At 44.0% G+C, this 14,694-nt stretch overlaps 2 protein-coding genes across 7 annotated transcripts in view; one reads left to right on the forward strand and one right to left on the reverse strand.

Annotated features, from left to right (window-relative positions):
• LOC128082593 (protein C19orf12 homolog) overlaps positions 1 to 14,025 on the forward strand; it is an 82,730-nt gene extending 68,705 nt beyond the window's left edge. For all 5 annotated transcript variants that reach the window (XM_052686860.1, XM_052686859.1, XM_052686857.1 and 2 more), the window contains 3 exons: positions 5,435 to 5,494; positions 7,444 to 7,481; positions 10,273 to 14,025. The gene's annotated coding sequence lies outside the window, so the exon portion shown is untranslated. The remainder of the gene's footprint in view (positions 1 to 5,434; positions 5,495 to 7,443; positions 7,482 to 10,272) is intronic.
• Positions 13,817 to 14,694, reverse strand: part of VSTM2B (V-set and transmembrane domain containing 2B) — a 169,813-nt gene continuing 168,935 nt past the window's right edge. For both annotated transcript variants that reach the window (XM_052686842.1, XM_052686843.1), the window contains one exon: positions 13,817 to 14,537. In XM_052686842.1, the coding sequence (XP_052542802.1) occupies positions 14,449 to 14,537 (89 nt within the window). In that variant the 3' untranslated portion in view covers positions 13,817 to 14,448. The remainder of the gene's footprint in view (positions 14,538 to 14,694) is intronic.

The following is a 14,694-nucleotide window of genomic DNA, read 5'->3' on the forward strand; positions in this document are numbered from 1 at the left end:
GCTCTGAGCCAGGAGTGGGGCTCAATCAAATAAACATGAAAAAGAGCAGGAGGAGAAAGTAGAATACGTGGAAGCAGATTTTATAGATCAGTAAGAAAGAGAAGGCTCAGAGAAATTAGGGAAAGTGAGTAAAATGGGAATATAGAATAAAATCAAAGCAGAAATATCTAAGCAGAAGTGCAAATAATTATAATGCGTGTTTCTGAATGTACACTGTTACCTGCTCCACCTCTCTTAGTGTCATAGGCCTTTGGAGCTTTTTACTTTTTCAAACAAATCAGCATGAAAGCATGATACAAGTTTATGATCATATAAACCCCTAATATATAGTATTTATTCCACTTTACAATGGAACGTTGGCATTTCTTATTCCATTAAATCTGTGTATGGCTTTATTTATTGTGTTTTAAGTCTGTCTATGTATATGTAAAAATCCAACAGTGAACCACCATACGTGTGTACAGTAGGGGGCCGTGTTGCTTCGGCTGTGGGTGTGTTGAATTACAGTGGGTGATGGGAGAGACACGTGCAGGCTAAGGCAGGTAACAGCAATGTCCTGGGGGAATTTCCAGTGGGCACAGAAAGTTACAGGTGAGGTGCAGAGCATCCAGCTGCAGTAAATGAAGATGTTTGTATGACATAAGAATAGAAGATCAGAGTGTTGTTTGTTGTTCAAGAGTAATTGTGAACTGAAGCTGGAGATGGAGATGTGTGGAAGGTGTCTGGGCTGTAATCGTGGACATGCTTTTCTTGATTACAGCTGATACAAGAAATAGATACTGTAATTCTCCAGGAAGAGCGACTCAGCAAGCATTTGAGTTCTTAAGATCAATGTAATTTATTCCTCTTGGGCCAAATTGTATGAATCAAATTTGGTTCCGCTGGACAGGTGTACTGGTGAAAATAATTGCCTCTTTAAACCCTCCAATCTGATTTCCCTTATCCAAATACCAACTTGTTAATACATTTCCCAGCTCCTCCCCATTCTGCTGGCTGTGCTGAAGCAGTGTACAGCCAGCCTAATTCCCGTCTGCTTCTCAGCCCCTTTTCCACATCCTCCTTTCAGTCCAGCCAGCTGGGAGCACAGATCAGGCCATGCCAGCACTCCCAGGGCTCTGGCTGACTGTAACACGGCTGGCTTCCTTGTGGGTGCTGGGCTGCTTGGCCATGGTGTCCTGCCTGTGCTGTCACTGCTGTCCAGAGAGCCTGGGCTTGTGTGTGGAGTTGGGAAGGCAAGAGATAATCTCAGAATATGTTCAGAACTTTAAACGATTTAAAAGCTGGATTTTAAGCAAAGAAAGAAGCCAGCTGTTGGGACGCAGCTGGCTAGGCTGTGTAACGCCGCTCCTCGCCAGAGGGCAGCCCAGCACCGAGATCGGGGTGCCCACGGGGAGACACGGTGCCAGCCTGCTGCAGTGCTGCCTCTTGTGAACTGTCCAGGCCTGCTCCTACATGGGGCAGAACCCAGCTCTTTCAAGTATCGAGAGTTAATAATTGTTTTGTCCTTGGAGAAAATGTGGCTGTTTGCAGCTTCTTGTAGTGTACAGACGTCAAGTTCTCACGTACACTGGCCTCTTACATCACAGTAAAATTATCTATGGAAGGAGGCTTTGGGGGAATTCATTACTCTAAGGAAATGGTTTTTTTTAAACGCCGTTGTCTTTTCTATATCAAAATAATAAGCCATACCCTTCTTAAAAAATGAGAGCCTAGAACACCTGGTGGTAACTCCTGCAGAAGTGTGAAGTGCCTCGCGGGATGCTGAAAACAACGCTTGGTCCCAAAAACAGTAACGAGAAGTCAAAAGCTGAGCTGCTGGCAGCTGACGTTGGGCTTCCCTGTGTGCTGAGCTCACGGCTGGCACAGGCACGGCAGTGTGACAGACACTGCTGCTCCGCCCCAACAGCTTGTATTTCTAATTAATAGCAGCGTTCTGTACCCATGTGTTAAGCCGTGGCAGTCTGTCTTGGGGTTGCTATTTTTGCTGTCTTTAATTTTTGAGTCTTAAATCTTGTGTAATATTTTATTTTTAAACATGGCAAATACTGGCTTGTATTGCGGTAGGGATGCGTCACACAAAATGAGTATTAAGTAAAAATGATAAAGTAATAGAGGTCACTGGAGCTATAGCAGATTGAATTGCTTTATGATGTATTTCATTTGGTTTTGGTCAAACTACATTAAATTAACATGATTAAAATTTGAGGTATAAAAATGAAAAGGTTTGAGGCTCAAAAACATCCATTACATTGGGTTTTTCATCAAAGAGAAGTTTATACCTTTTTCTCTAGGAAATGGTTGTCAAATTCTTCAGGTCTGCATGATACAGTGTGGTTGTGTTGACTGTGCACTTTCCCAATGGTAACTGCTGGCCAAAGATGCATTACATCATCCTGTGCATCACTCTGTAGGGCGCAGGAGCCTGCTGTGCAGTGTTGGGAGAGCATTCCCTGGCTGAAGGCAGCTGTGCTCCCAGGGTGAGGACAGCCCCTGCCCCATTGGCCGGCCTGCAGCTTGGGGATCTGGGCTGAAATCCCAGGAAATTTGAAAAGATTCATTAGTTAGAGACAAATTTCTCATCTTTGCTCTGTAATGAGGCATCCATCTCCGAGGCATTGCTAGCTGGCAAGGCCCTGTTCCTGCCAGACTCTTTCAGAGTAACACAATTAGGCTGTCAGGACTGACATTATTTTTAATAAAACGAGTCAGCTGGCACTGTCCTTGTCGAAGAGATGCATTTCCAAGTCCACGCTAATAAAGGCGTCAAGTGCCAAGGCAGCCGGTATCTTTAGGTCCCGCAGGTTTGAACGTGCCTGTCACAGTTCCCCGGGGTGCACTGAGTCCTGCCCGCCTTGTGTGTGTGGCCCTGGAACTGGGGCTGAACAAGATTCGTGGAAAGGCACTGCCCCCACAAAGCAGCTTCTGAAGAGCCTTGCAGCAGTGGTGCAGCTGGCTGACCTGTCACGTCATGGCCCCCAGCACCCGGGCTGTGTGCTGAGCTGCTGGCAGAGAGGGAGGGTGGCAGCTCACAGCAAGCCTTGCTGTCAGGGGAGTGCTTACAGGGCACAGTCAATTACCAGGGATAGCTGTAACAGCAGTGCCTATACTGGGAACTCGTTTAGGCTGAGGTTATTTCAGTGTTGCTTGTAAATATATTAGCTTTTTAAGACCAATTATAAAGGTGTCAGTGGCAGTGGAACCACTGGCCCAGAACATGGTGGAGGAATTCAGGCAGATCCCACTCAGTGGAGTGCAGCTATGGCACTGATCTACATGCTTGGGTGTCAAAACTGTATTTCCACGTTTGTGTACAAGGAAAAAAGGAAAGGAAACACATCAAAGGAGCTGATGGGTTTGCTTTCTGCTGTGGGCACGCTCGTTAGTAAGGGTGCTCAGGGCAGGCAGCTGCCAGGACCCATTGGAAAGCTTTCATCTCCCTGCGTGCAGTCTGATTTCCTCTGAAGTGAAGGTGTGTGCCGGGCACTGAGGGGGTTAATGCTGCTGTGCTGCTTTGATAATTGAACAGACCAAAAATGCTTGTTTGAGTTCAGTGCTTCAGTAAGAACCTTTCCTTTAAAAAAAGTGCAACACAAAACCCCGCAGCCTCATACAACAGAGAATACTTTGTCCATCTCTTTGGGAGAAATCTGATAAACCAGGGTGAGAGGCAGGTGTCCAAAGAGATAAAAGTAATAACTGTGGCCATGGTTCTAGAGAGAGCTAGCCTGTCAGGCGTTTAATTAAATGAAGTTCCTGCTCAGGAAATGCTGGAAGCTAATAGATATACGGCAATTCATTCGCCTTAGCAATATATGTTAATTTTAGCATGAGGTGAATTTATATATTTTGCAGTGGGGAAGACCTGGGGGGCAGGCTTTCATCCTGCCAGTAGTGGGTTTTTTCAGGAGGTAGAGACTACTGAGCGCTTTGTACTTCCTAAAAACAGAATGGGGGTGAGAATGGCTGAGCGAATGGTTTTGGTTTAGCCTCTAAACAGAATTGACTAATCACAGACTCATAACCGAGCTGACCCATGTTTGCTGTTGCCACGGGTCAGTGAGCACAGAGCCCTGGCTAACAAACACCTTGAGCCCAAGTCTCTTCTGCATTAGTTTAGCTTAAAAGGATTTTTCTCTGTGTTACATTTGTGTGAAATTAGGACTGCTGCAATGGCATGTGGCACCTAAGGTCAAAGATGCTTTGGTAGAGGCACAGAGGAGATGCAGTGCAGGAGTAAGGATTCTATGATTCTGTGACTCTATTCTATGACTGCCTTGTATGTAAAACCGCTCCTGCAATCTGAATTTGGGGTGGGTTGTTGCTGGAAGTAACGATGAAGTCTCTGTTCGGGTCCCACCAGCTCTGGCACTGCAGCGCTTGCTGCTGAGCTGCCCCCTGGTTTGTGGCAGTGTGTTGTGGAGCAGTTCTTTGGTGTGTGGGGGGCCTCGGACAGCCAGGTCCTTCTTGATGCTTCCAGGTGTGGTACCAAGGGCACCACTACAGTTGTTTCAACTTGGAAACACACTGCAGCACAGCAGGCTGCTTTCTGAAAACAGAATCCTCTGATCTGTGAAATTATCAGCAGTGAGACTGCAGAACAGAACACAGATATTAGTTTATTTTCTTCTGTTTTGTTTGTTTGTTTGTTTGTTTTTGTGGAAGAATACTCCCTTGCTCTTCAGCATGATTACAGCCCATTTAGCAACAGTTCTTTTTGAATTTCAGACCTATTTTGGAACAGTCATAAGCAAGACGTGTTTCTTTTCAGAGCCCAGTGCAGTCAGTCCAAGGGTAAAGTTTATTTAACAAAAAACATCTTTCCAGTTGAATGCACATTGTGAAATTACAGGTCCATTTAAAGCAAAAGAAAAACAGTGGCAGGTTAGGGTCAGGAAGGAGGATAATGACATCTGCTGCAAAGAGTGTTTGACAACTGCCTTCAAAATTTTAAGTTTCTATCAGACATTTTTCCTTTCTTTGTATAGTTATGCAAAAGAATAAAACTGAAAGAAATGTATGGATGCTGAAAGCAAGCTTGAGGCTTGTTCAGCCACACAAATTCCAAATGGAGACATTATAAATGATGTTTCAAATGCCAGCGGATTGCAGAGCTGCGGGCTCTTTCCTCGTGTCATGGATGGGGTCAGGTTTGTGCCCCCTGCCCAGGCGTGGCTGCAGGGCAGTGCTCAGCATGGGAGCCGTCCCCATGGGGTGCCCTGTCTGTGCCAGCCTCGCATTGCAGCCTGTCCTGATCCCACAAAAGTCAGCTCCATCCTTTTGGCTCCATACTGCAGCTGTCAAAATGCACGTTGTTTTTTTTTTTTTCTTTCTAAGTGGGAAAAAGGATTGCTACCAGCTTTTTGTAATAATACCTGAAATGTACTTTGCTCTTGCCACCCTTGCTAATGCGACTGCTTTCTACTTTATCTTCCAGGTTCTGTGCTTCTGCCCTTGCTCCGTGGGAACCCTGACTGCACTAGCAAAATGAAGGAAGGTGAGCTAGAAAAAAAGCCCTCTCTAGAGCCTGGGGAATTACCTGTGGCCTGTTGAGATTATCAAAGAGACCTATAGAGATTTTAAGATACTTTGGGGCATTGCTTCAGTGTATCTCTGTCTTGGCACTGCTGAATCCTGCTGAGCCCTGAAAACCTATTTGAAGGAGAAAGTGCTTATGGTTGGTCTTTTCTTGTAAGTTAACAACAATAATGATACAGTTGTTTCACCTATTCTTTCCTTGTCTTTCATGTAACAATTCCAAGCTCCAGAGCTGGCCTCTTTTTGCTGGCCACACACTCAGGGTTGGTTCTGGGGATAGAAAAGGGGAATGTTTAAGTTGCAAGTGAAGATACATTGCCTGAAAATGACAGCTAAAGTGTGCTTCAGCTTGGTAGCACCCTGAAATGTTTGTGCTATGAACACAGGCAGCCAACAAACAAACCAGTTTGAGCCTCTTTTTCTCCCTGAGCATTGGAGGAGCTGGTTCTGCCCACCTCCAGCACACTTCAGGCCCAGCACAGCACTCACTGCAGCTCCACTTCAGGTCCTGGTGCTGCCAAGGGCTGAGGGCTCACAACTGGCTGAGCTTCACACATGGCACCATGATTTACTAAACCGCTAAGATATTAGGTCAGCATTGTAAATCATTTTAATTATTTCACTAAACAGGTTGCGGAGATAGATCAATAGAAAATATAGCATTGAGCCTCACAATGCTGCACATTCATTATGGGAATGTAATTATATTAACTGATTTAGGATCTAATAATAACTGAAAATAACAATTTAATGGATGCTTTCCAATCCTACACTTTGAAAGCAGGATACAGCTGTACACAATCTACACATTCTAATCTCAGTCAAATATACGTAGCAATTTTTTGACTCTCAGAGAAACATCAGTCAAGTGCAAGTAACTGGGAAAATTGTAGCATCCCATATATTACATTATAATAAAATAGAAAAGAAACATTCAACAGCATTTTTATATACTGGCAGGGTCACATGAACCAGTCACATGAAAAATAAGAAGATGCATCGCAATATAATAAAGTAGAGATCTTGCACACTGGGAGCTATTTTCCACTTGCAATTACCATTGCCATGAGACTACTTTGTGCTGCTGGGCTTAAGGGGTATGTACTTCTCTCAAGATGTTGGGTTTGGTCTGAGGCAGCTGAATAAAAAATATACTGTGTATATATATGAAATATTTATGGAAAGAACCTAATCTCTCCTGAGCAGCGATAGCCAGGTGCTACCATTCATTAGTCAGGGTCAGCATTTCTCTGTTACAGTTATTACTGTGGCTACACTGAATTTCGTTCACTATGTCCTGGTTTTTTGTTAATATGTGCACAGGAGTCACCTGTGCTGTTCAAAGTATTTTCTTTTGAAATAAGCTGTGCATTGTGGCTATTTAATACCTTAACGGCCATTGACTGAGTATACTGAACCAAGCAGGCATGACTTGGGCAGAATTTAAGCTGCGGTCAGATAGTGCACCTGTGTTACCTGCTCTTTTGAAAGCCTGCAGCCTGCAGATAGGCAGTTGTCACATCAGCTATCTGCACTCTGTTTTGCAGAGAGAGGTAAGCTTTTCTTTAAGCCCTCAGGCTAGATAGCATTGAATTATGCACTTTATCACAACCCAGTTAGGTAGATGCATGGGAAAAATCATTTTCAGTGAGTTTATTTGGGAAAAGACCTTATTTTGCTATTTGGCTCAGCATATGAAGGAAAAACCTGCAGTTTTCTTCTGACTTAGAGGAGCTTGTTTTAGAGCAGAGTGGAAGTTTGAGCCATGGGCAAATTGTGCTGCTCCTGCTTATTCAGCTGTCTCCTTGATCTAAGCTTCATCTGGCTTTTGGGAACATAGGTTGCTCAAATAAAAATAAATGGCTTTGGCATGACCGCAGAACTGACGTTAATGCATTCCCTGCACAGGCTGTTAGCTGTCTCCTACTTCAGTGATCCTGCAGCAGGTGAGGTTCAGTGTCCGCAGGTAAAAGCTCCGTGCAGGCTCCCACATCACATCCCCTCCTCCCTTACCGTTTTGTAGTGACATTCCCAGCTGTAAACAGATCAGACGGAGATTTTTCCCAGGCTCTATAAATGCCAGCAGCAACAGAAGCTCTGGATAAAGGGAAACGTGCTGCGTGGAACACATGGTGTTTTCATGGCTGAACACTGAGCAGTCCTTTGTCTGGTGCTGCTCCAAGAAATGGCAGTGGTAAGGTTTGAATTATCCCTGGGTAATGATCCTAAACTTAGTTGACTTTCCCGTGCACATTTATGACTGCACTGACAAATGCTTCCTGAACCCAGCAAAGCTCCAGGTATTTGCTTCTGAGATTATTTGTTCTAGCGAAATACTTTAGTCTAGAGTAAGTAGCATAACACCTATCTAGTTTCAAACTAATTAACTCCTGGGTTAATAAAAGGATTTTATGTTCTTGAAAAATATTGAATTTTTTTTTAACTTTAGACTTTGTACACTGTAGCAACTTGAATCCAATTTCATTGGATAAGTCTTGCTGTTAAATCACATTGCAGTTCAGATTTTGACAGGTGCATACCGTGTGTTTCTGAACTCCTATTTGTTTTTAGTTGAGCTCCCACAGTTCTGGATGCAAAGGTTAGGCTTTGTTCTTCATCTCTCTACGTGCTGAAGAAACTGCAAGGTAGCCAAACCTACAAACTCACAACTGGATCAGAGCACCAGTACATACTTAATTTTGTGTTTTTTTCTGCCTTGTCAAACCCTGCTTACTTCCCTGGGGACTGAAATGCCAGTATTATTAATTATTAAAGGAGTCATACAAAAGAATTCACTAAATAAGAAGTTTCACTGCTGACTTCAGTAGGAATTTAAGCTTAGTTAGATTAACTAGTGTTTCTTTAATCAGCTTGTACATTTTCATTGTTGCATTTGATAGTTTGTCTTGCAGCCTTTCTTGACTTTTCCTCAAGGCAGTGGGCATCACTGACAGGCACAGTTCAATCTAGACCTCCACTCAGTATTATTCCTTGGCCTGACTGAGATGTAAATGTGCACCCTGTGTCCTTACCCAAAGATTTTTCAGCACTCCCAAGCAAGTGCAGCTCCCCAGCTGACACACTGCTCAGCATAGCTGGGGCAAGGCAAGCTGATTAGGTGCTTCCAGCTTTCCAGAGCTCAGAGCAATGTATGTTCACGTGTGGTAAAATAAAAGCATGGGTTGTTTCAACCACATCCCAGTTCCTGTTGGGAGTCACAAAACTGCTCAGCTTAAGTACAGAAAGCAGGCTTTAAATTCCTCAGGCAGTTGAAGGCGCCTTCGAGATCTAATACAGGTGACTTTTCCTTGTGTTTCTGTTACCTTTGCTGGCTCCAGGCTGGGGAGGAGCTCTCCTCCCAAAACAGCGTGGGAGACTGAGAGGCTCCTGGGATGCACCAGGCACAGCTCTGGGAACCTGGCAGTTCAGGCCCACCACTATCCTTTAGTGCAGAGGGGATTTGGGTAAGCTGAGAAGAAAAACTGAATCCTTACTCATCACACTGGTGATGCTCTAGAGAACCCAGAGGACTCATTCTCCCAGTACAACTCTTAGTGCCTTCTCTAGTTTCTCAGAGCAATGACTGCCAAAGGCTGCCTTGTGCCATGGGAGGCCACACATCCCAAGACATAACTGAGGTATTGCACCCTTGGTGTTCATTTCTAGGTGCGAGCAACCCACCATGCTGCTCTTCTGGGGAGGGAGAATGAAACAAACCCCCCTTCTTCTTTCACACTCCGACAGCGTAGAAGCTCCCATGGGGCCAATGACATTTTCAGATCTGCAAAGAGCAGCTGATTAATGACACACTGACACATTCAGTCACACAGATCACTTCTGACAACTCTGGAAGCACTGAAATGCAGCTGTCCTGGACAAGTAAATAAATTACATGTTAAGGGGAGGCTCTGACATGGAAATTCAGAGCTAAATCTTATGTTTATGGTAGACTAAGCATCTTTGAGTTATTTATTGAGACCTTGTTCATTTAATTTTTATTAAAGATGATTTTACATATGAGATTTAAGAATCATTTTAACAGTAACAGGAAGACAAATCTACAGCCAACAACGAGGACAATCCGTTAGCAGATCTCTTTGATTCAGCTTTACTATGACTGATTTGTTTAGAATGCCCAAAATGCCTATAGTTATTATAAGGCTAACAGACAACAAAGGTAAAATAGAAAACTTCAGTTCGTTGGTTAACATTGGCATAGATGCTAAGAAAAGGCCATTTTTTCTAGTCATGTTTTGTACTGTCAGTGATGCAGATCTCAACCAAATTACTTTTCCTGGCTGGCTCTACTTACAGTAAAATCCATCTTTTACTTAAGAGACGTTGTTGGGTTTCAGAAAGATGATCTAAAAAAGAATGCCACCCTTCTTTTCTGCCTTGTCAAGCCCAGGGCTGTGCCTGGGGAACAGGCGTGCAGCACTGCAGCCCTCGTGCCTTGCTGGGTTTCTCCCAGCCTTACTCCCACTCCCTTCACTTCAGGACCAGGTAACTTTGCTGTGGTAACCAGGTAACTACAGCTCCTGTGTGGATTAAAACAAAACACTTCCCTGTGTGCAGCCCCCAGCTCTGCCTTTTACAGAGCCTGCATTTCCCGTGCATTTTGCTAGCGAACAAAAACACCAGAGAAGCCCAAAATTGTGAAAAGAAAATCCCATGAGGATTTTTACCATCCAAACAGTTTTAATCAATCAGGATAATTTGTGTATATTGGTATCTAAGTTCTCTCCCAGGGCGTGTAGCATGGTTCCTCCCTTAGCTGGTGGTGCAGATGCCCAGAGCTGCACCAGGCTGCAGGGCTGAGGGCTGGGAGAGCCCATCCTCTCAGGGAAGGAGCAGCTGCTGGAATCAGGTAAGCACATTCACTGCAATTTCATATTCCCACCACACCCCTCCAATCAGTCTTTGCTAAAAAGCACTAATTAAGACTTGAGCATTTTTGATTCCATCAGTTTTCTGTTCTTTTCTTTATTAAATAGATGTACTGGAGGGAGCTTGACTAATAACTGCTCAAAGTTTAAGGATAATGAATCAATGGACTTGGGCAGCCTCTGGCTAAGCATGAAATTTACCATGGAGTAACAAATGCAGCAGAGGCAGCTCATACATTAACCAGCCCAGTTCTGACACACAACTTTGGGGGCACGTTATTTATTTTCTTAGTAATGCCACATGAGACGTGTGGAACGTCCAAAATGTTTTACGGAAGAAGTGGAGAAATGGCACAGTTAGTTTCCTACATTCTGTGTGTGTGCACCCCTCCATCACCCACCTTTCCCTTCGGTGTGTTGCGTACCTGGCAGTAGGCAATTCTACTTTTTCCTTGCAAGGCCTTGGCATCTTGAAGGTGATCCATGTGGTGTAAAATCTGCTTTTGTTCCACTTATTTTTACATGTGCATGGCTCTAACATTAGATCTATTATGCTGTTGTAAATCCATTCATTTTTGTTGGAATCCATTAACTTGCAGTGAATTTATAGCAGTATAACTGTGAGCAAACTATGGCTGATGGCACAGGCTGGAAATATTACAAGGAAAAGTGCAAAGTTCTATTGATTTTCTCTCAGGAAAAATGTGTGTTTCCTTATGATTATATTACAGATGACTCAGCTCTGGCCCCTCGCAGCCATCGCTCACGCTTCCCAGCTCAGCCGTTGCTGGCATTGCAGGCGTGCTGTCTCCTGCTGCAAGGAGCAGGGGCCAGGGGCTGCCTCCCCCCGCTGCCTGGGGACACGGCCAGGCCACTGCCAGTGCTGGGGGAGCTCCTGCCTGGCTCCGTGCTGGTCTGCTCTGTCCCTCGACGGCTCTGCAGTCCGAGCACTCGCTCCTAATCGATTCTGACAGCAGACACCAGTAGGAATGCTGAGATTTATGAAAGAGCAAGAATTGCCACTAGCCTCTGTCCATTAAGGGTACAGCAAAAACTGCCTTTGCCCTTTGTAAATATAATCAGCAGAAGTGAGGCAGCTGCCCTTTTCAGAAAAGCGAGTGCTCAGGACAGATGTTTTAGCAAAAGCCCTTAATGCACTCACAGGCAATAAGGCTACCAATTCTGTACTTCTTTTCCAACAAAATTTCGCTCATTCTTTTGAGTGCTCCTGGAAGACCAAATTGCATACCAAAGTTGCAGCCTCCCTTTTCAGCTTGTTGTTTCCCCAAACATAGACTGAGTATTGGCAAAAAAAAAAAGCTGAATGAAATGTAGAAGCAAAGACCCCAAAACCTGGAGGACTCCTTCCATGTGTTTTTGAATGTTGAGGCAGCTTCTCTTGGCAAGGCGCTCTCTTGTCGAAGTTCTGTTTGCTGGGAATGAGTAACCTCTGTATGTGTGTTCCTCAGTGGAAGGAAAAGCAGCCTGCTGCTCTTGTTAGATTTCTCATCAGAGCCTCAGGTTGTTGTTCAGTAGTGCTGAGGTTGTACTGTGAGTGAATGAGAATACAGGAATTGTTATTCCTGCAGCAGCATACAATTCTGATCTCAGAGAACAGTGCTACACTTAGTTGCAGATTTAATACTTTTTTGCTTTCAGTACGATTAAGATCAAAAGGATCTTGTTAATTCTACTCCTTTTGCTGCACACAACTTCCACATTCTGTCACATGCCTACACAGGTAACAGTCTACAGTATGAGGGGAATGACAAATGCGAGATAACGCATTTCCTCCCAGATTTGCTGCAAAGCACGCAGTATGCAATTCAAGAAATAACACAGCCTGTTTGTTAGTGATGAAACAAAAGTATCAGGGCAAAGCAACTGATCTCATTACCAACAGACCACACTGAGGTACAGTCAGAATGAATAAAAGCATCACTGTTAACTCCTAGACAGGCTCTGCAACTTCAAGTTTCAGCTGTTTATTCAGATAAATTTAGACAGATGTATTTCTTCCTCTTGTGGAAAAATTTGTTAGGGTTTTTTCTCTTAGAAGGAAGGCAGGTCACTGAGAAATACTTACTGCCCTTGAGAAAAAGCAGCAGGGATGAGCTCACCAGGACACACAGTTCAAACCTGGGCAGGTTTCCCTTCCATCACCAGCCATTACTCAAAAGCTCCGTGCTCCTGTGACATGGCAGGCTCCATGCAGAGCCCCGCCTTCAGCGGTTGTCCTTGAACAAGTTTCCAGACAAGGATTAAACGTCAGAGTTAATTGTGGCAGGGACCAGCACTCCAGTCTTTTTCTACCTGCCGTTTCCTTTCACGCTGTGAAGCGCTCACCCTGCTCTGCACACACGGGCAGGATGGAGCTGGGCACCAGCTCACACGGGCACCTCCCGGCTCGCAGCAGATATCTCCCCACGTCCTTCTGTACAGCACTTCTGCTTTCAGTGAGATGATGATGGATTATTCCCCAATCCGGAGGATACAACAGGAATTAAGAGGATGAAAATTCTTATAAAAAAATTTATCACCTGCAGATCCCTACGGTGAGTCCGCCCCAGAGCAGGAGGGCTTCTCATTGTGCCAGTGCAGCAGCACGCAGGGAACACAGACGTGTTTTGGTCTCACACTTATGAGATGTGGGCAGCACAAGTCCCTCACTATGACTGGCAATCCTAGGAAAAGCAAATGCTGACCATCTGAGAAACTGAAACCCCCTTCCTATCCTCTCCTAGAAGGGGAGCATGAGCTGAGGCAGCCAGCATGTCCTGCTTTTGCTCCACGCCTTCTGCTGACAGTCTGCTGGCACCGTACCTGTCTCTACCATTTCCACAATTAAGGTCCTTTCTAGAATGCCACATAAATGACAGGACAAGAACCACAGTCAGGCACAGGAGATTTCAAAGTGCTTCAATAAATGCAGCTAAAGAAAGTTGTGATTCCTTGCCAGGTTATCCCATTATACACAAAACAACAGGCATTTTGAACAAAAATTAATTAACTCTATTTACTGTAGAAAAGCATTTGGTTCATAAGAACAAACTCTTGCTAAGAAAAAGTACACAACTATGTAATCCTAAAAAACTGAATATATTTTAAACCACTACTGGAACAAAGTCTGAACAAAGTTCCAGAAGAACTTACTTACCTTGGAAGTGTCAGGCTGGCACACAGAGCCCATGATGTGCCCCAGCTCCCCAGCAGCCCACAGCAGTGGCCGCACCGTGCTACAGCTGCAGCACACAGCGGCACGGGGCCGTGCGAGTGCAGCCAGTTCATCTGCTGGGCACCACCTCTCCTCGGCTGTGCTGGGACGAGTTAGGGAATGGGACACAGCCACAAATCCTCCTCAGAACAATGGGAAAGTCACACACAGCTGCAGAAACTTTATTTCAAAATCTTTTTATTCAACTGTTATTCAGCAATATACAATACAGTTTATAAACAAATGTCTTACCTTGTTTCCAATCTTCATTTAAAAATAAATATTATCAGCAGTGCCTATTAATTATGGTAAGATGTACCTTTTCAATTAAAATGTCTCCAAAAGAAATAATTTAATTAAAAAAAAAAAAAGAAAAAAAGAAAAAGGAAATTCAGAAAAACTAAACACAATCTACTAAGAATATTTCCTTTCTTAGGAAGGGTTTTGACCCAGCATCTTTACATACTGTCATAAAGATAACTGCTCAACAGTTCGTGCAAAATGAAGAGTCTGAAGAGTCAGAGGAAAGGTTTAGAAAAGAAAAATATTACATTAAAATAGAGAAACCATAGGTGCTGTGCACAGAGCAGGGCCTTACACCATAGGGTCTGGAAACTAGATGCATTATTTTTTGTGGTTTACCTTCTGTGACATCCCCAAAAATATGTTTTCCCCTCATGTGGAATTTATCATGCTTCTTTCAGTCTCTTTCTGTCCATCCTTCCAGCTGTGGGCAATGTTTTGTCAGGGGCTTGTCCTGTTCTTAAATAGGTTCCTTTTGTTTGGCTGAGGAGTAGTGAAGGAAGTAGTCCATCAGTGGTTTACTAATAAATGTACAAGATTATGCAGTATTAACAGGAACATGTATAGGAGTGGGTCTGTAGCATAAATAGGTCCTGTGCCTAGAAAAAGAGACAAGGGAAAGAAGGAGATTTTATTTTTTATCTTTTCCAATACAGAAGATTAAACGCAGAAGAGAAATACAGGAAGATTTATTTTTATCACATCAGAGCCAGGGCTCAGAAGCTTAATTTTAATAGTAAAACAGTATCCTCAAGC

This window comes from Tympanuchus pallidicinctus, unplaced genomic scaffold, assembly GCF_026119805.1.
Source record: "Tympanuchus pallidicinctus isolate F22 unplaced genomic scaffold, pur_lepc_1.0 scaffold22, whole genome shotgun sequence".
NCBI classification, from domain to species: domain Eukaryota; kingdom Metazoa; phylum Chordata; class Aves; order Galliformes; family Phasianidae; genus Tympanuchus; species Tympanuchus pallidicinctus.